This window comes from Typopeltis vanoorti, chromosome 6 (assembly GCF_054136105.1).
Source record: "Typopeltis vanoorti isolate ZY-2024b chromosome 6, IOZ_Tvanoo_1.0, whole genome shotgun sequence".
NCBI lineage: Eukaryota > Metazoa > Arthropoda > Arachnida > Uropygi > Thelyphonidae > Typopeltis > Typopeltis vanoorti.
Genome location: NC_143554.1, coordinates 4,650,523 through 4,673,478, shown reverse-complemented (window position 1 = coordinate 4,673,478; position 22,956 = coordinate 4,650,523). Strand labels below are relative to the sequence as shown.

The following is a 22,956-nucleotide window of genomic DNA, read 5'->3' as shown; positions in this document are numbered from 1 at the left end:
AATAAACAACAGAATAAGCAAAGCTGGTGTGGTGCATAGTCAACTGAAGAGAGAGAAATTAGTCAGAACACTAAACTAGCAGTACACAATAGTGTAGTGTCAAACCAATTTTTTTAACTTTTGGATCACAGTGCAGGGGTTAGAAATAACAGTTGCTCAAGACTGAAGCTCAGTTCAAAGAAAACTTAAAAGAGTGAACAGGTGGCATGAATTATAGCATGATATTAAAAATGAAATATTAGGAATGAACTTGACGTTATTAGCTTAGCATTCACGAACATGCAAGCAGAGCTAATTTAAGGTCACTTAAACAGAATAGGAGAGGAAGTGTTAGCAAAACAGGTGTTGATGCAAAGATGTCAGGAAAAAGACCTAGAAGAAGCCAGCGATATAGGTGGATTGATGTAGTCAGAGGTGCCCTAGAAGACAGAAATATAAAATGTGATAATGGAGTGCTGACAAGTGATAGACTAATTTGGGGGAATATTGTAGACAAGAGTTCAACAAAAAATGTAAATTTAATTGTATAGCACATAGTATCATATACATCACTTGAAAGTACATATCACGAGAATGATGATTATAATTTCTTAATTTTTTTTTTACCAAATTCAGAAACCTTGTACCAAGTATCCAGATAAGCAAGCCAGTGATCTCACAATGGAGAATGAAATTTATCTCCCACCAAAGACATTCACAAACATCCATACCCAAGGTGAGATTCAAACTTGCAGCCTGTTGGTTAGAGAGCAGAAAAGCTAACCACTCATTCAACCTGGCTGACAACCAGTCATGCTGAATAGAAGCCATCTTTCATCACATGTCACAATATAGACCAAGAATGGCTCATTATTATAAGAAAAAAACAGTGACAAACCGAATGTCTCATCAAATTGATAGTTTTTTATCATTGGCTAAGCCCATTTGCTAGTACACTTTTATGGAGTCAGAGTAAAGTGAGCTATTACCTGGAAATTATTCAATTTTTTCAAACCATTTTGGGTCTGTATATTCAGTATATCTTCCCCAAATATGTATATCCTGCAGACTGATTACATTGCATCTGTCCAGTTTTTGTACTCATTAAGTAAACCGAAATAGCCATTTTTTCATCACTTTCACTATTTTTACCAAATTCACTACATGCTTGCTCAATATGAAATGAGCAAGTGCTTCATGTGTAATTCTGAAGTGCATAGATATATGTCTATCATCTACGATAGGTTCTATACAAATTTTGTCAAAATATTAACTCTGAGGTGGTAGGATGAATGTCATCTACCGACCTCGATTCTGCTTGTTGGAGTAATTCATGAAAGTGGTGTCTTATTAAGTTCCAAGTTTGGTCTCCAGAGCAGGGTTCCAGAGAATCTACCCTGCTCTAAAGGAGTGCTGAATAGCTGCTACATGTCTTTTAAAAGATTTGTAAAAAACACAAAAGCAGAAACAGACATTTGTATGAAAGAGTGAAGTGGTGAGAAATGGGTTATTCAGGAACTTAACTGCTTGCTCTCTTCTCTACTGAAACAAAATTTTTTAGGCACTACACCAAATATGAGAAGAATTATTCAGTGGATAGATGAATTTGTAATTTTTCTAGAATTAATAGTTAAATGAGTAAAGAGGTAAACTCTGAACAACTTCTAAATGCAGAGGTTCACCTCAAGTGAAAGAGAAAACCTAATTTTTTGGATGCTGAGAGACACTAATTGTGATGTTCATACCAAGTGAGAGATTTGTGATTAGAGTATCTCATCTTGTCTAGAGATCTGGATGATGCCGAAAGTAAAAGCAGAAGAAAATAGTTATTTTTTCCAATCAAAATATTCTTCTTATGATGCCATCTTCTATCGAAGGTCAGCAACTATTTTGATGAACAAACTATGTTCTTGCATTGATCTGAGCAGTTGTATGCTGCTCTTTCCTGTCAATGTCTTGATGTTGTGAAACCAAGATATTCTTCTTCTTCCTCTAGCTCCTTTGCCATCAATTCTTCCAAACAAAATGGTTTGTAGAAGCTGATATTTGCTGTTTCTCATGATGTGGCCAAGATATGATGTTTTTTGTTTCTTGATTGTTTATATGAGATCTTTGGCTTTGCCAATGGATTTTAAGAGATCTTCATTGGTTATTTTTAATGTCCATGATATCTTTGTCATTTGTCTATATAGCCACATCTCAAAGGCTTCAATTTTCTTGATGATTACTGCCCTCGATGTCCATGTCTCAACTCCATAGAGCAAAATGGACCAGACGTAACATTTCAGCATTCTGCATCTGGCTTCTATTTTTAGATCTTTATTGCAAAATAATGTTGTCATTTTCATGAAAGACTGCTGCGCAACTTCAATCCTTGTCTTTATATCTATTTCAGGATCCCACCTTTCATTAAGCCAGCAACCAAGATATTTATACCTTGACACTTGATCGATAGTTTTCCCATTAAGTATCAGTTTCATTGATGAGGTTGGATGTTTGCTGATAACCATGTATTTTGTCTTATTGATGTTTATATTTATTCCCATTCTTTAGCTTTCTATGTATACTATGTCAATGAGTTTTTGGAGATCCGTAATGTCATCTGTAATTAACATGGACTCATCTGCATATCGTTGATTGTTAACAATATTTCTATTTATTGTGATTCCCTCTGGACATTCTTCCAATGTCTTTTTAAAAATTACGAGGGTTGTTTGAAAAGTTTGGTAAAAAAATAAGTCAAACACACTTTTTTGGAATCACCTTTATTTCTCAACAGTCTCCATCGTGGTCAACACATTTGGTCCAGCGAGTTTCTAATTTATTCATCCCATCTAAAAAGCAGGATTTGTCAAATTGTGCAAAATAGTCATTGACAGCCTCATTCGAAGAAAATATTTTCCCACAAAGCCAAATTTTTAAGTTTGGGAACAAGAAGTCACAGGGGACCAAGTCCGGAGAATATGGTGGATGTGGAACCAATTCGTGCAATTTTGCCATTGCAATGGCCAATGTCTGGGGACGATGCATTGTCTTGATGAAAGCGCACTTTTTTGCGTGCCAATCTTGGCCAGTTTTTCTGCAGTTATTCTTTTAAACGATCCAACAATGACACATAATAGACTTCCTGTTATTGCCTTACCCTTTTCCAAATATTTACATGATAATTCTTTGGGAATCCCAATAAACAATAGCCATCACCTTCCCAGGTGACAAAAATAGTCTTCACTTTTTTTGATGCTCTTTCACTGGGCATTGTCCACTTTTGACTGTTGCTTGGAACTCAGGTGTGTAGTGATGGATCCAAGTTTTGTCTACAGTCATGAATTGACACAAAAAAATCCTGCAAATTGCAATTAAACATCGCCAAACACTGCGTTGAAATGTCTTTTCGCATGCGTTTTTGATGGACAGTCAACAATCGCAGCACCCATCGTGCACACAGCTTTTCATGTGCAATTGTTTGTGCAGCATATTATACACCCATTCAGTTAAGATGCCTACAATCTCAGCAATCTCACGCACTTTCATTCGGCAGTGTTCCATAATGATACCATGGATTTTGTCAATCATTTCCTTCGTAGTGACCACAGTTGGGCATCCAGAGCGCGCTTCATCTTCTATGGACTTATGAGCACGTTTAAACTCATTTATCTAAAAATAAATAGTCTTTAATATTGGTGCAGAGTCCTCATGAACTGCATGTAACTTGGCTTTGATCTGCACGGCAGTCCACTTCTTCAAATAAAAGTGTTTTATCACTGCACAAAACTTGTTTTTCTCCATTTTTATGAAAAATGCGAACACGGTCATTTTAAATGTTTGCCAAACAAGAACTATGTGTCGCACGTGGCTAAAATTTTGCCTGGGGTTATGAAAAAGATGATACATGTCAACACTAGAATGAATGAATGAACTGTGTCACTGTCTATTGGAAATTTACCAAACTTTTCAAACAACCCTCGTACCTCTGAGTACTTGTTGAAAAGAGTGGTGAGAGCACACATTCTCGTCTCACTCCTCTTTTAACGTTAATATCACTGGTGCTAATGTTGCCTAATTGAATGGTAGCTGACCGATTCCAATACAGATTGCTTATTAGTCATGTCTTTGTCATCTATCCCTATTTGTTGAAGGACTTCTATTAAAATAGTGTGTTTGACCTTGTCGAAAAAAAGCTTTCGACAAGGTCAGACGCACTAACTTATCAAAAGACTGGAAAAAATAAAAAGATAAGTTTTCGTTATTTAGTATAGTTGCAGTATCGCATATGTATATCTTATGGTAGAGCATATAATATAGTGAAGCGTTTAGTATATGCTCTACCATAAGAGCATATACTAAACGCTTCACTATATTATATGCTCTACCATAAGAGCATATAATAAAAGCAATCTGTATTGGAATCGGTAGCTGACCGATTCCAATACAGATTGCTTATTAGTCTTATGTCTTTGTCATCTATCCCTATTTGTTGAAGGACTTCTATTAAAATAGTGTGTTTGACCTTGTCGAAAAAAAGCTTTCGACAAGGTCAGACGCACTAACTTATCAAAAGACTGGAAAAAATAAAAATCTCCCCAAACTTTTCCATGGCAGATGACATTAGCTCTTGACATTACATTAGAACATTACAATGCATTATATTAGATGACATTAGAACCCTTGAGAGCTAACCTGATCTTAAATGATCAGGTTAGCTCTCGAGTCAGCAAAATGAACAAATCACCACCCCAACACAAACAAAAAAAAAAAAAAACATGAAAAAAAAAAACAATACCAGAAATGCAGGTGAATAATGTTGGTAGAATCCATACTCCATGGTTTATTAGATCAGAGGTTTTGAGGTGATGTAGAAATTGATTGCTAATGGATTTTCCTCACTATATATACAATACAATATACAAAGAATATAGAGTGAAAGAAAATGGATGGTAATTTGAGTGAAAAGATTGGGTAATTTCTAGGTTGCGTGATAGAAACCACAGTATGACTATATTACGATAGCTTACTCTTCAACACCCAAGACGTAAGCAAATCCATGTGATCTAGTGCATGGTACATTCGGGATGTCACTGGAAGTGATGTCACAAGGCCAACCAACCAACCCACCACCACAACGTAATAGAAATATTATGTTGTGGTGGTGGTGGGTTGAATAATAGAAAAATATTCAACATAATAATAGAAAAATAATTGCACAGCAAGTTAGAGAATATTCAATTTTGGAAAAAATATGTCCACGTTAAATTACAAATTGGAGTTAACTTTATGTGAATTCATTTTATATTAGGAATTTGAGTTTATTTTTTACGATGAACGAGGTGTTGTAGATTGTGGCGGGGAGGTGGATGAAATTGGGGAAAAGTATTTTTTGAAGAGACGTGTGTCGTTTTGTGGGGGCAGTTGTATATGGCAGTGCATTTTCTGTGGTAGTGGGCAAAGTGGTTAGGTGTTTTTTTGGGATGGTGTTCAGGGTGGGTGGAAGACAGATGGATATGTTATTTAGGGGAACAAGGTCAGTACATTTTTGAAGATGGGACAAAGTGGATGGGTGATTGTGCATTTCATCAGCTTCTGTGTGCCAAAGGCCAGGGGTGTGTGATTGTTGTTGAACCCTTGAGAGCTAACCTGATCATTTTAAGTCAGCAAAATGAACAAATCACCACCTAAAAAAAAAAAAACCCCATACCAGAAATGCAGATACCAAGAAACAAACACTGGTACATTTCAAGATTAGGTGCTTTGGGTTAATTTAAAGTGAGTTGTGTAGCGTTATGTTTTCTTTTCTTATCTAGAAATGTATGGTATTAATTTCTTTGCCCACATTTTTGGTATTGATTTTTTCCCATTTTCACTGACTTCAAATGATCAGGTTAGCAAAACAAATGTTTGATGCCAGGATCGCATGAAGAGGATACAAAGGAAGACCAAGATCTAAGTAGATTGATTCAGTTAATGCGTCTTAGGAGACCAAAATAATTTGAGTGCTGACAAATAACAGACTAGAAGAAAATTTTCAATAGGAAGTTAGTAATAATATAATCCCATAGTACTATCATAGTATCTTGTACACTCCTTGTTTGAACATACATATCAGGAATTTTATGACAAGATGGAAATCATCATAGTTGTGACTCCAAATAAGACCATACATGTGTGTGAAGTGTATCAGGAAAGTTTTCATGTTGGCCTTTTAATGCATGTAATCTATTTCTCTGCTTAACTTTTCATGCATGTTGCTTAAGATGAATCAAAATTCTGAGAGACATGGAAAGCATAGTAAAGGACTCTTTACTAAGATACAAATGAAGAATTCACCAAACTCTTCTGTAAATCATGGCTTCAGCAGTTTCCCTTCTTATACCACTACATGCACTCCCTCCAAGAACATTCATAAAATAATGGCAGTAAGTTGACATAGAACCTTTCTTACCATTACCATTCAGTTTTCATCCAGCACATACTCTCTCTCTAAATTCCAGTTTGCAGAATAATTGTTTTAAAGGTGTGTTGTCAAAAAAGAAATAAATGTATAAATGTTGCATAAAAGCAAATTGTGTCTATGCTTTGAAGTCCAAACATGATTTCTGGGATATTGAAATAGTTGTGCTATTTCACTAGATGATACAATTCATCAACCACATAATTGCACCCAGTATATCCAGATGCTTGAACTTTTCTCTGAGGAGTGTGAATGCCACACTCAACGCCTGGCTACATTAGTTCACTCCTAATAGTTTCCTCCAGACTGAGAGTCTAATAATGGGAAATATATCCAGGACTATTAATGGACATGATAGTATAGGCAGACAATATGATCACTGAAAGACAATCAGAATGGGACAGCCTCCATGACGTCTATGCCACATTCCCACAGTTGGACTATTGCTTCCAGCCTTCCAACCTAAACATATGCACCAAACGTATCACCAAAGTAATCCTCACTGGCATGGAAACACACATTCCCCACACTACTCTGAACTGCCATCCCCTAACTAACCCCTGGTTCTCCAAAAGATGTGCTAAGGCTGTATAAATGAAAAATCAAGCATACCATAACTGACTCACATCAAGAACCCAATCCTCCTTTAGTGCTTATACTAGAGCCCAAAACAGATGCAAGAAAACTATAAAAGTTTCCAAAACAGAGTACAAAACTCTGTACTCTGTTTTGTTACAACTCTGTACTCTGTTTTGTAAAACAAACGAACAAAAAAGCAGGAAACTTGCAGCTTGTCCAAACAGCAGCTAAACCAAAGCAGTTGATTTTGCCAAAGCAATTGATCATAACTTTTGCCCAACACTATCATATCCAGATGGCTCTATTGCATCATCATCACGCACAGAAAAAGCCAATCTCATGGGTTCACACTTTGCTTCCAATGCATGCATAACTGACAACGGTAAATGCCCTCCAACCATTCCAGATGCCCAACATACAAAGCCCCCTATATCCTTTTTCCAGGAAGAGATAAAAAAAATACTGTACAAATTATACACAAAAAAAGTCTCCTGGTCCTGATGCCATTCCTCCAATTGTCCTGAAGGTTTGTGCACCAGAACTGACTCCTATCCTATGGAGATATCAAGTGCAACCACTCTAGATTCACCAAACTTCTCCATGGCATTTGTCCACAGAATGGATGATATGTGTGAAACTCCCAAGAAGGATGACAAATCACTGCCATCTAACTACTGCCCTATCTCACTCATCTCAGTCCTGTCTAAAGTAATGGAGAAAACCATCAATTCTCAACTCCTACACTAACTCGAAAGGCATACAGCTAATAAACGACCAGCATTATGGATTCCGTTGCGGCTGATCAACAGGAAATCTACTCACACATATCATCCATTCTGTGGACGATATGTGTGAGTAGATTTCCTGTTTCAAATGCCATGGAGAAGTTTGGTGAATCTAGAGTGGTTGCACTTGATATCTCCAAAGCCTTTGACTGGGTCTGGCACAAAGGCTTATTAAGCAAACCTCAATCATATGGTCTGTCTCAGGACTTCTAGAGTTGGATCACCAGCTTTTGTCTGGACACATACTATGTATGAGATGGTGGATGGTTCCTTATCCTCTCACCATTTAACTAATGCTGGGGGTTCCACAAGGTTCTGTTCTCTCACCAATCCTCTTCCTTCGATATATCAGTGATGTATTTCAGTTGATCTCCAACCCAATACACAGTTTTGCAGACGACAGCATATTGCACTCCTCCTTTTCATTTGATAAATCTTACTCTACACAACTCACCTCAACCTACAGAACATCAAACACCACTGCCCTTAATTCTGACTCCAAGCCATTCACTAATGGGGTTCAGATAACTCGTCAATTTCAGTTCTAGTAAAACCCAGTTCTGTCTTATTCCTCATAAAAAAAGAATAATTTTCTCCCACTATTATTTTTGACAACCTTCTTGGAATTACCTTGACATCAAGACTCTTCTGGCATAAACACATCACAAACATTGCATCCCCCAGCTTCTAAAAAACTACGATTTCTCTTTTGCTCAAGACGTTAGTTCACCTCTGAATAGCTGCTAACCTTATACAATCACAAATCTACCCAGCTATTGAATATTGCTCTTACATTTGGAGTGGGGCTTCTAAGAGCTCCCTCAAAATGCTTGACTCAATACAGAGGAGAGCAATTAGACTGACAAATGATCCATCTCTTACCAACTCACTCCTCCCGCTTTCTCACAGACGTCTAGTTTCTGCAATATGTATATTCTATAAATATTTCCATGGCAAATATTCATTTGAAATAGTATCAATAATTCCCCCATATAGTATTAAGTGGGGAACATGTGCTGCTGCTGCTCAACATCCCTTTGCAGTACACTTTGAAACCCACAGAACAAGTTTCTTTTCCTCTTCCTTCATCCCCTCTACTGTTGCTGTATTATGGAACATTCTTCCCTCTCCTCTTGATGTGTTTCCCAAGGAATACAATACAGCTTTTTAAATCAAATGTAAACAAGGTCCTCCTTTCCCAACCCGATATCCATATAAGGTACTAATGTATTATAGGTTGATCAACCAATCTCTCATGTATGGGCCCAACACATATATATATAAAAAAAAAAAAACTGAACTTCGAAACTCGGTGTACTTTTCATCGTGATAGGCAAAAACATCAGTCCGATCAGCATTTTAGATCTCAGTTTATACCCTATACATTGCAATAATGCAATCTTGAGAAGAATGTTTGAATCCCCTCCCCATTCTCCTTTAGTACTCCTTAAGTGATTTTAACTTAAGTAGTTTATATTATCATTATTACTATTTTTACATTATTTTATTTCTTCAGGTTTCTAGTTATTTCTTGACAGTTATTTTCTTATATATTACATTTTTAATCTCAGTGGTTGCTTCATACTGAGATTCCTGAAATTTGAATCTCAGTTATTTTCAAAATGCTAAAGGTAAAAATTTCTGGTATGGTAATACTGCTGTACCCATAACTATTTCTACTGCAACTGCTATGTTATTAACAAGTGGCTATAGACAGTCAACTGCAATTGCATATATAGCTGTGATTATTACTTACTGTAGGTTTCCTGCCAACAGACAAATTTTTTTGTGTGTTTTAGTTACTCTTTATGAATATGTTCACAGGAGATATTTTTTCATTCGCTTTTTCAGTGTACAAAGCAAGGATCAAATTGAATGCATGCTTATTTGAAATATTCTTCTGTTGTGAATATTGAAATTAACCCTCCTAAAAGGTACAGTCTGAGTAGTTTTCATCAAACAACACTTTGGAATTTTTTATTTAACTTTTCAGATAGTAAAAAAAGCACTCTTACCTATTCAAACTTCAATTTATACAGTATATTATACTTAATTTACAGTTCTTAAAAAAACATTATCCACTTATCCTAACCTGAATCGTGCAAGAATGTCTTTCATTCTCCTCCTACCACCCAAGTGTGACAGTGTCCACCAAATAGGAAGCTGACACATGCAGATCACATCACTTTTCCCACCCCCTTCCATGCATGAATAAGGACTGTCAATTAGGAGGCTGATTTAAGCCTGCATGATCAATACCACCAATTACAAAGATGACTTACTGCTAAGATAGGATAAGACTGTAGAATAGGATTTTCTATTTGTTCATTTGTTCAACTGCGATGCCTTGCACCTGGAATACAGTTTTTATAAATGTTAAGTGAGGTTTTTATAGGTTCCTCTAAATGGTTCACACCGCACATACTTAGCTCATTGTGAAGATTTTGGGTAGTGATATTCATTAAACTACCATAACACTATGAAACTTAAATGTTAATTCTAGATTAATTTCTTTTAGAATACCTTTTAGTTCTCTTCCTTAATATATTTATTTCCAAAGAACATATAAAAAGAATAAATTGAAACAACTGTTTGAAAATTTGTTTTACATGTTGTCCTTTGTATCCCCCCTCCCAACAAATAGTATGCATTATAAAATTGTAGCAATCAAAATTCTGCACACTACTGCATACTGGTTTATCTTGAATTACCCTTCCACTCCTCCATAACTCATTTCCCTCTCTCTCTCTCTTGTTGTAACTATAGCAAACAAAACTTTGTTACTCTTTTATCCATATATTTCAGCTAAATCACAATATGAAATATATCTATATATACATTTCTGTCAATATATAAAAGCATTCAAAAGAAAGATTTCTCTAGTGAAATAATATAACACATACAATTATATAATATTCATTATTATATAATAATATGAAATTATAAGATGACAAAGAAATTGGTATTAGTTCTTAGTTACAGAAAGCTTAAAATACTTCATAACTCCTAGGTAGCAATACTTGAAACTCTACAATGCATGGAGGAGGAAATAAATTAAGTAATTAGAGTGCTTGGAAGGTGAGGGGGAGGGGGATAATCTCAAGAGGCTTGCTAACCTTGATGATAGATAAGATCAAAAAACTCATAGTTATACTAGAGAAGGTCCTTTTTCTATTAAATTCACTACAGCAAATCATTCATTACGATGGAAAGTTTCTTCAATCTTTACTAGGTCACTCTAATACTGTATAGAGGGAAGTCAGGAAAAATATAGAATACAAGTGCAACCATTAAGTTACTTAAATATAAAGAGCTAATAAGCTTCATTTCGGCGATATAAACATTATTTAAATTAAGAGGATATTAAATACCACATTGTTTTAAAACCGAATAAGAAACTCAAAGATTGGAATCAGAGAGTTTCTTGCCGAATATAGTAAACTACAAAGTATCGGCGACCACTAGTGTGAGCTAATGCAAGTGACCCTAGTACGTAGTACAATACCGGACAACTTGTAGCAAAGGTGGTGAAGTTCTGATCAAGAAACTCTCTGATTCCAATCTTTGAGTTTCTTATTCGGTTTTAAAACAATGTGGGATTTAATATCCCCTTAATTTAAATAATGGTTATATCGCCGAAATGAAGCTTATTAGCTCTTTATATTAAAGTAACTTAATGGTTGCACCTGTTTGGAAACTCATATAGCAGAGTATATAAGTTCTTTTCACTATACACTTTGGTACTAATTGGTCTAGCTACTCACTGATGAAGCCTCAAAAAAGGCTGAAACCGGTCTGGGTAGTGACCTTCCACCATAATGTAATAACAGCATACATTTCCTAGGAAATGTGTTTTTACATTATGGGAAATACCTAAGAATAGCGATCAGAACTTCACCACCTTTGCTACGAGTTGTCCGGTATTTACTACGTATGGGTCACTTGCATTAGCTCACGCTAGTGGTCGCCGATACTTTATAGTTTACTATATTCGGCAAGAAACTCTCTGATTCCAATCTTTGAGTTTCTTATTCGGTTTTAAAACAATGTGGGATTTAATATCCCCTTAATTTAAATAATATAGAATACAAATTAATAAAAAAATATGGTTTCTAACCTAAGCAATCCATTGATCTCCTCAACAATATGCCGTAATTTATAATAAGAATCCTGAGGAGGTAGTTTCAGTTCAAGCATTAATCTGTCTATTTTATTGATGCAAACTGTGATAGCCATCCTCTCTTGAACAGCATGCTTCAATAACCTTTCAGTATTCAACATCACCTAAAAAAAAATAAAATTAAATAAATAAATAAAAAATATAAACAAATGCCACAGTATTCAAAACCAGGATAGTAAGAACAAACAACTGTTTATATATTAATAAAGAAAAGAAATCTTCGAAGAACTATTTTTGGAAACTGGCAAAAATGACTAAAAAAAGTTATAAAATGATTTCATAAAATTCATAACTGCCAATATGCCACAAAAATTGTCAAACATTTTATAACTGTTGTAATCATAGCATTTATACATAACCTTCATATTTCTTCATGTACTGTTATTGTTGGGTACTTAATAGATACTAAATAAATAGTACTAATGCAATAGTCATGAAGATTTCCAACACTGCTTAACTGTAATCAGAGTTAGGCCTGGTTTGCTGAGTAGACAGCACTTCTGATATCCAATCAATAGGTTTGGATGATCATGCAGATGATTTTTTTTTCAGGATTATGGATGCCACCTAGTGTCAAAGAGCTTCGTTACCACTGCTATATGTATTCATACACTTGTAAAGTGTATGAATACGTATAGCATAATTTGGTAACCTTATTTCTTTAATGGTCTTAAGATTTTAAAAATATTTTACATTACTGTGTTGCTTATAAAATTGAACTAAGAAAATGCTTAGACATTAAACCAATATTTCCCTTTCCACATCAATAGTTGCAGGAGCATATCATAATTTATCGATGAGACCTTGAACTAGCTGAATTAAGTATAAAGGTGCTGATTTATCTTAAAGTAATTACCCAAAATGTGAGAACAGTATTTATTCAATAGTTGGATAGATTGATCATTTGTATATAGAGTTCAGAGATAAAGTAACACTGTGATTTAATTAAATAACGAGAAAATCCAATTTCTTGGATACTAAAGAAACACTATTTGTAATATTATTATTATGTATGCTCCCTGGCAGAAAACTCTGCCACTGCCAGTCCCAAGCCTAGATGAGAAAGGAGAAGGGTTGTACTTGTGGCTAGCAACAATAATACATAGGTAGGGAATATAGGACTAGGGGATCAAAACGAAATTGAAGTATCATTCAAGGACTTCTACCTAATTAACAACTTAATCACAGGCATAAGAATATACATAAACAAACCTGGATCTCAACAGATTGAAAGAGTAAGAATCAAATAGATCACATAATAAATAAATTATGGAGATCCTCCTTGCAGGATGTGAGAGCATAGAAAGGAGCAGATGCATACCCAGATACATACAGGAAGTGACAAAGACAGACATGAAATTAGCAAAGATATTTAAATCAAGGAGCAAAAAGAAACTGGTACCATATAAATAAACTGAAAAATAAGGATATTGCAGAAAATTTTGCTTGTACAATCGAAAGCAAATATGATAGAATAACATAAAATGTAGGAAAAAAATTGAGATATAGAAGAAAAATAGCAAAATGAAAACAATTATTAGTTGTTTAACAGAGGCAAGTGTGCTAGACATACAGGAATACCTCGATTATCGCGGTTATTGTTGCCACAAAAAATACTGCAATAATCGGGATAAATAATGCATGTAAAATGGGTGATCATTGCCAAGGATTTTTCAAATCTATTAATTAAATTTTATATATGAAGTAAAAAAGAAATGTGTTAAACATGTTAAGTAAAAAATGAAGGTTCATTTAGAAAAACAAGATTATTCTTTAATCTTTATTTATATATAAGGAGTACATACAGTACATACAATTATTCTTTCTCGGATAAAAATTGGTGTAGAGTTGTCTGGTAAAATTTTTTCTTTTTTTTTTTTCTTTGTATAAAACTCGGTAGCAACAGATGGAATTTTCAATTTCCTGACGAACTTTCATTGATCGCTCGAGATTAGGATCGCCATTCAAGATTCTTTCTTTAAAATTTTCAGCAATTCTAAACACAGGCAGGCCGAGTGGTTAGTGCATCCACTCTCCAGCCAAAAGGCTGAGGGTTCGAATCCCACCATGGGCATGGATGTTTGTTATTTTATTTGGAAATGCCAGTGATGGTTGGCGGTAGATGGTGTTGGTGAGTTGCGGTCAGTTGGTGGATTGAGTGGCAGAGACAGAGCTGTAGAGCAGGTACCCTCCCTCGATGAGTCTTTGGACTCCCTGGAGGTGTCTAATAATAATAATAATTTTGTCCATTTCTTTGAGGGTAAATTCCTTCGGTGCAAAGTCAATTTATTCGTCATTATCATCGATTTGAGCATCATAAGCAAGTTCTCTCTCGAGGTTAATTAGGTCTACATCATCCAGCTCCTTATCATGTGACTGAAGCAGGTCCTGAACATCACCTTTTTCAATTTCTTTTAAATCCTAGATCGAAGCCAAGCTTAGTTATGTCATTGATAACAAGGGTTACTTCATTTTCAAATCCTTTAAAATCATTTGCACAATGAGGAATAACCTTTTGCCATGCCGCTCTCAGGTTGTTAGACATTACTTCACTCCATGCTTCCTTGACATTCTCAATGCAATTTTTGATATTGAATGCCTTCATCTCCTGTAGTCTTTTCTATTGCTTGTGAAAAAGTTTTTCGTAGGTAATATGCCTTAAAGAGTGCGATTACACCATGATCCACTGGCTGGATGATGGAAGTGGTATTAGGTGGTAAATAAATAACTTTTACATTTTCGCACAAATCATTCAGTGCTGTTGGATGACTAGGTGTATTATCTAATGTCAACAAGATTTTAAAATCAAGATTTAATGACTTGCAGTACCTTTCAGCTTCAGGACGAAAACAGTTTTTAAATCAATCCTCAAAAATAGTTTTCGTCATCCAAGCTTTTCTATTGAATCTCCAATGAACAGGGAGAAAATTTTTATCTAAACTTCTAAGCGGGCGAGGATTTTGTGAACAATAAATAAAGAGAGGCTTCATCTTCTAATCTCCAGAAGCATTGCCACATAGTAAAAGTGTTACACACTCGTTCGAAACCTTGTAGCCAGGCTGTGATTTTTCATTTTTTCTAAAAATGCTTTAGTGGGCATTTTTTTCCACAATAAGCCTGTTTCGTCAGCATTAAATATCTGATCATCAGTAAAATTTCCTTCTTCAATAATCTGTTGCAATTCACAAGAAAACTAGCTGCTGCTTTTTCATCAGCACTTACAATTTCACCTTGTACATGAACACTATGAATGCTCGATCGCTTTTTGAACTGATCAAAAACCACCCTGAACATGCAGAGAAAGTTTCTTCCAGTATTGATGCCGAATCATTTTCGCTTTCTAATTGTTTTCTTTTTTAAAGTTTCAAACAAATTCAATGCTTTTGTTTTTATAGTCATTTGACTAAGAGGAATTCTCTTTTGGTTACAATCTTCTATTCACACTGACAATAGCGTTTCCATTTCAATCATAAGATGGCTTCTGTTTCTCGTAGTTTGGGACCCAGACGAGGTCGATGCAGTTTGTCCTAGTTGCTTATAGTTTGCAGCGTGGTCTAAAATTTTCGCTTTGGTTATGCCTGCTTCATACTTATTTATCATATACAACTTATCTTCTAAGCTGATCACTCTACATTTCTTCTTGATAGCTGTAGACATGATATCATCCTTGTTTCATTTAACATTCATTGTAGCAGTAAATAAGAAGAGAAATAAATATCCACATGTACTTCATGTAAAGGCGGACAGTTACTAGTGAGTGGTGAGCAAGCGCCGTCAGATAAAAACGAAGCGCTACAAGAGAATGATACCTGGAGAGGGGCGACTCAAACTGGTTGCATATGTAGTGGGCTAAATCTCACAGCTGCAATAATTCGAATTTGGAGCGCAATAACTGAAATTTTGGTATCAAATTATAAACTGCTGGATGGGTTGGCAATTTGGGATTTAGCCAACCAAATTGTATTCTTATTGGCTTAAACCAATATACAAAATTATGGTACAACATGACAAAATTTCATGCCGGCTGAGGGCGTCGCCTGGTTACGGGGCCCTTGTTCCCGAAAACAATGGGGGCCCTTGTTTTCGGCAGGGAACCAGGGCGAACAACGAAAAAATCTGAAAACACACCCCAACTCAACATCACCAGAGTTAAAGATTGGTATTATCAATATAACAAGCCTGAATGGCAAAGAAATGGAGCTAGCTGAGGAATTTAGATAAGTACCAGATCGACATAATAGGGAGAAACCTAAAACAAAAAAAAAAAAAAAAAAAAACTGGTGAGATCTTTCTGAGCAATAAATACAAAATGTTATATTCAGGCAATGGCAATCAAGGAAAACAAGGAGTAGCCATAGTATTCACGACTAAATATGAGTCTAATCTTCTTGAATGGCAGGCAGTCTCAAGTAGAGTGATGTGGGCAAATATCAGAATGGGGAATTGGACAATGAGACTTATTTGTGCCTATGGTCCCACAGAAGGTTTTACTAAGGTAGAAGTGGAGGAATTTTTTGATGCTTTAGAGAAAGCAATTGAAACAATGAAAAAGGAAAAGTTGGTCCTTGTTGGAGATCTAAATAGCAGAGTAGGAAGTGATTGTCAGACATACAAAAATGTTTGGGGAAAATTTGGAGAAAAGAGCAAAACAAATAATAATGGCAAATACCTGTTGGATTTCTGCTCAGGACATGGACTGGTTATTACTAACACCCTGTTCCAACATAAAAATGTGCACAAATTCACATGGAGAGAAGAGGCAAGGAATAAGAAAAGTCTCATTGACTATGTTATTGTTGATAATAATGTTTTCTCCCTGGTGCAGGACACCAGAGTGCACAGAGGATTTGAAATTGAAAGTGATCACTATTTAGTCTTGAGCAGGATAAAATTGAATTTCATATTGAAAAGAATAACATGTAAGAAAGTTTTAAAGCGAATTAAAGTTGAGCAGCTCTCAGATGTGAACTGTAGACTAAAATACACAAAGATTATTGCAGAAAAAATGAAAGAGTTTGAGAATCAGAACCAAACCTTAGAGATTCGGTGGCAAACCTTGAAGAAAACCCTGATTGATTCAGTCAGAGAGGCATGTGGTGAGGTTGTCTGCAAGGATAGAAAAATCAGAACTCCATGGTGGACACAGGAAGTTAGAGAGGCAGTGAAGGAAAAGAATAAAGCATATCAAAAGTTCCTGTCAAATAAGTCAGCTTGTGCTCTTAGAGAATACAGAGACAAATGCAAGAATGCTAAACACTGTGTAAAACTAGCTAAACAAAAGTCATGGGAGAACTTTCGCAAGAACATAGAAAATAAATATGAAGAAGGTGGCAAAATATTCTGGAGGTTGTTGAAGAAGCTTAGGAATGGAGTAAAGAGTGTTTACAGAGATGATAAAGGTGACATGAAAGTGGGAGAAAAAGATATCCTTGAAGTATGGAGTAATTACTTTGAAAAACTGCTAAATGAAACAAGCAGTGATAACAGCACAGTGGTAAAAAACACTGACCAGGCATGCAGTCAGGAATACATATCCATACTTGAAGTAGAAAAAGCCATCAAAGGCTTGAGATGTGAAAAGACAGCAGGAGTAGATGATATTCAACCAGAAATGCTGAAGTGTGGTGTTATAAAAGTGTTACAGTGGCTACAATGCATCGTTCAGAAAGCCTGGACAGAGGGACGAATTCCTGATGATTGGAGTAGAGCTCTAATAGTACCCATATATAAAAAGGGAAATAAAACTGAATGTGAGAATTACAGAGGTATTTCCCTACTGATTGTTCCTGGCAAGATCTATGAAAGTATACTTGAGACACGGTTGAGAAGAACTGTGAAAGAAAAGTTTGGCGAAAAATAAGCTGGATTCAGGCCACATAGAGGCTGTCAGGATCAGATCTTCACTTTACGACAAATAGTTGAGAAAGCATGGGAATATAACAAATATCTGTATTTAAGTTTTGTCGATCTGAAAAAGGCATATGACAAGGTGCCAAGAGAGAAGCTTGGCACCTTGTCATATGCTGTCAATGGGGCATTATATCAAGCGATACTTAGTCTTTGAATTGTAAGTCAGCAGTTAGAATTGAAGGAAGTACAGGAAGATGGTTTAATGTTAAATCTGGTGTGAGACAAGTATGTACATTATCCCCTCTGTTATTCATTATCTATATGGATCATATTATGAAGGATAGTGGTATTAAACATGATATCAGAATTGGAGATGTTAATTTCAGCTTTGTTTTATGCGGACGATGTTATACTTCTAAATAAATCCACTACAAATTTGCAAAATTCCTGACTAAATTGAATAACTGTTGTAATAGATATGATATGAAGGTCAGAATTAAAAAGACAAAGACAATGAAAATAGGTGGAATCATTGAAAATATCAACTGTGTTGTGAACAGGGAACTTGTGGAACAAGTAAAACATTTCAGCTACTCAATCATGATTTTTACTGAAGATGGTAAATTAAATATGGAAATAGACAACAGAATCAACAAAGCTGGTATGGTAGGAAGTCAACTGAATAAATTAATGTGGAATAAGAGAGAAATTAGTCGGAACACTAAATTAGCTGTATACAAGACAGTGTTCAAACCAGTTTTAACTTATGGATCTGAGAGCTTGGTCAGAAGTAAAACACTTGACCAAAGAATAGAGACCGCAGATATGAGAGTCCTGAGAAAGATTAGAGGCGTGAACAGATGGCATCAATGGCAATATCATATTAAAAACAAGGATATGAGGAAAGAACTTGACATTGTCAACATCCAGGAATGCATTAGCAGAGCTAATCTCATTGCTGTTGTGGTATGGTCACTTAAACAGAATGAGCGAGGAAAGCTTAGCAAAACAAGTGTTCTCTGCCAGGTTGGCAGGAAAATGACCCAGAGGAAATCCAAGATATAGGTGGATTGATATGGTACAAAGTGCCTTAGACGATAGAAATATAAGATCTGATAATGATAATATTGGAGTCTTGACAAGTAACAGACTGATTTGGAGGAAAATTGTAGATAGGAAGTTAGTAATGATGTAAATTTTTGATGTAGTACTATCATATCCTGTACACCACTTGAGGGTACATGTCAAAAAAACAAAACAAAACAAAAAAAAAATTTGATGATTATAAACTGCGATAAATCGAGAATCGCAATAATCGAAACCGCGATAATCGAGGTATTCCTGTACTATTTTTTTTTCAATAACAGCTTCACACATGTAAAAGAAAACGAAATATAATTTATTACTCCTATATATTTTACTCAATGTCATGAACTTCTTTCATGGAGAAGATAGACAAACTGGTAACAACATTTAAATTCTGAATACAAGAACAAGTCATACAGCATGCATATACGAAGACATGATATTATATGCATGCTGTATGACTGCTGACAAACATTTTGCCTTTTATATCACAAATTTCATTTATCAAGTTCCAAAAAATATGTTCTTTTTAGCTGGTATTTTTGGGTTCATATAAGATTTACTGTGTTTAAATTTTTTTTTTTTTTTTTTACATTTTAAGATAGGTTTCTGTTGTGATTAAAGTTCAGAATATTGTATATTTCTTTTAATGTAACTTAGTATTATTAAAATGTTTTTGTATATACAGATGTTTGAAGACTAAATTCACTTAATTATTGAGGAAGTAAAGATTGATTTTTAAGAATAGAAAGAATTATCATAGCAAGATATGTTATCTAGGATCTCACTTGTGTGCTTAGATTTCAGTATTGAAATCTGATACCACTTGCAGCTTACTTAAAAGCCACAATCAGTGACAGGAAGCAGAGAAAATACTAATATAGTAAAAGCAATGTATGACGATTATAAATTTGAGATAATATGTAATGGGAATTAAGTAAAGAAATAAAAACGACAAGAGGTGCAAGACAAAGGTGTGCATACTCTCCTCTACAATCTTAACTGCAATAGACTGGGTGATGAGAACTACAAAAACATGAAAGCATTAATATGTAACAGAAATGGACAAATACACTAAATGATTTAGATTTCACAATGACATGTTTGCTAGCTCAAAAGCACCAACATATGCAAAGGAAAATAGATAATTTAAACCTGGAAGCCTTCAAGTGAGGCTTAAAAATGAACCAAAATAATAAAGGTTCACCCATGCAAAACCTGATCTTCAATATTGTGGAAGAATCACTGAAACAAGTACCAGAAGATTGCAGGGTTCAGTGGTGAGCACTGACGGAGAAGACGGCATAAAAGATAGAATACAAAAAGCCCAAACTGCCTTTAACACAACGAGAAGCATAGATAAGTAAAAAAATAAATCTGAAGACAAAAATAAGACTCTTCAACACAAATGGAAACTGTTTTACTGTATGGATTTGAAACCTGGAGACTAACCAAAAACTTGCAATAGATATCTTGCTAACATAGATATTGCTAAAACAGATATCTAAAGAAGATAATGCAAATATACTGACCAAACAGAATTTCAAACAAGACAAGGTGGGGCATAGCAAATCAATCTGACATCAAAACAGAGATAACAAAAAGAAAATGGAAGTGGACAGGCTACACAATTAGTAACCCAGATAAGCATATAGCAAAGACAGCCGTGGAATGGAACCCACAGGAAAGCAGAAGAGGAAGAAGGGCATGCCCCAAGATGACTTGGAGGAGAGAAACTGAAGCAGAGATAAACAGATGAGAAAATCCTGGAATGAGATGAAGAGAGAAGCAAAGAACTGAATCAGATGGAGAGCTATGATTGAGGCCTATGCTCTGCAGGAAGTGGAAGAGGATAAGTAGTCCCTGGAGGAGCATACATCATATTATTATTATTACATATGATCTACCAGAGAGATTCAGGACTCAATGAGTAATGGCCATTTTAGTTAATCACATTTAAATACCTAACATGTCTCTCTTTTAACACATTCGCTGAAGATGCACTCATAAAATCTAACAGAAACCATACCACACACACACACTTACAATGAAAAGAATCTGGAATTTATGTGCTCATAGTCCCGCCCTTAACCTGTTTCCAGGGATGATTCCTGAGTTCTGCTATAAGCTGCAATATTAAGTCCCTTGGTCTGTCCTCATATGCACAACTCCATAGGCTAGTTATCGACTTTGCTACTTGCCTATGGATCTTTTCAACTGTCTCCTTCATCTCCTCAGAACTCAGGTGATCATTTCTGCACACAGTAGACCGGATGCTGTCTTCTCAAAGCCTTGTAAAGTGGGAGAATAACTTCCTTTTTCTTACAATCAGGTGTTCTCTTTAACAATGCAGTTATCCAAAGTAAAGAGCACCACCTCAGCAATGATGTGGCCTTTAAACTATATCTCCACTATATCCCTCTTGTCTCTTAGTTATTCACATTTGATGTCATACGATCACTTCTGTACCATAAAGGGTTTTGGGAATGAAGTCTTCTGCTAGAAGAAGTGGTAGGGTCACAGATGCCCTTTCCACGCAGAGTTAGTAGGATAACCACTAACATCCATGCCAATGGCAGGATTCAAACCCACAGCCTCTTGGCTAGAGAGTGGATATGCTAACCACTCAGCCAACCAGCTTCTTACAAATTGACTAGTTGCAAATTCCAATTAATGTGATATTCTGCATACATTGTCCTTCATATATAATGCCTAACCTTGCATTTAGAAATATTAAAGTGATATACTCATTAACAAATTCTGCAGAGTTTTTAATGAAAGACGATGATTTACCAAAAAAATGTTTGAGAGATTTAGCCTGATATTTTGAAAGGCTATATGTTGGAGAATCAATTCCTTCTGCGATAGGTTGAAGTGGGGTATTTGCTTTATGAATTTTAGGAAGTCCATATAATCATGGAATAAGCGGATGGAGAGAATGATGAGAAAGGAGTATGTTTCTAGATAGTTCAGAGGTAGTTCTCAGTAGGTTGTTGGTCCGGTTGTGGAGTTCACAAGTGGGATCTCTCTCGAGGATCGAGTAAGTGTCACTCCATAACAATTCCATCATCTTGTTATGATATTCATCAATGTTAAGAACAAATGTGGCATTGCCTTTATCCACGGGAAGAACAATTATATTCTTAATAATAATTAAAAACTCTGCAGATTTTGTTTCATGTATAAAAGATATTATTATTAAGGAAGATGAAATCATGCCTAGTTTTGATATAGTCTTCTTATTTACCAATGTTCCTACGGATGAAGTTCTTTTACTACTCAAAGATAAATTATCTAATAAGATCATGGCCTTACTTACTCATTGCATCCACACAGGATACTTTTAAGTTTCAGGACACCATCTATAAACAAAATTATGGCCTTGCAATGGGTAATCCGTTGTCACCTGTACTGGTGAACATCAATTTAGAAGATCTGGAAGTTAAAACCATCTCTTCTTATCCTTTAAAACCAAGAATTTGGAAAAGATATATTGATCACATTTTTCTGATTTGGAGCCATGGCCGTTGAATCTCTCCTGAACTTCCTAGAACATCTAAATAATCAACATCCGAACATAAAATTTACGGTTGAGTTTGAAGTTAATGGTTCTCTTCCTTTTTTGAACATCAAACTGATCCATTCCTCAGAGAAATTAAAAATCTCGATTTACAGAAAAGCTACGCACACCAACAGATATCTCCATAGTCAATCCCATCATTATCCTCCTCAAAAATTTGGAATCATTTCTACACTAGGACATCGTGCTCGCTCTCTTCTTGATGATGAGATAGAACTTAATAAAGAACTCAATTTTCTCTGGTCTACTTTTCAACTAAATGGTTATTCACACAAAACAATTGACAAATTCCTATTAAATCCTCCAGCTCGCAATAATGAAGAGACCAATAGGGTGAAAGTTAATATTTCTATACCATACATAAGCTCTGTCTCACCCAAATTGACCAAGGTTCTTAGGAAATACAACATAAGAACTTTATTTACTCCTCTTCCAAAAATCCACTCCTTAGTGAGACGTCCAAAACCTAGAC

The 22,956-nt window shown here is 35.4% G+C and overlaps 1 protein-coding gene across 1 annotated transcript in view; it reads right to left on the bottom strand.

Moving 5' to 3' along the window:
• Nucleotides 1-22,956, bottom strand: part of LOC150105257 (116 kDa U5 small nuclear ribonucleoprotein component) — a 358,330-nt gene that overhangs the window by 215,978 nt on the left and 119,396 nt on the right. Inside the window, exon 10 of the mRNA XM_090394018.1 lies at nt 11,906-12,072. Coding sequence (XP_090250144.1) covers nt 11,906-12,072 — 167 coding nt within the window. The remainder of the gene's footprint in view (nt 1-11,905; nt 12,073-22,956) is intronic.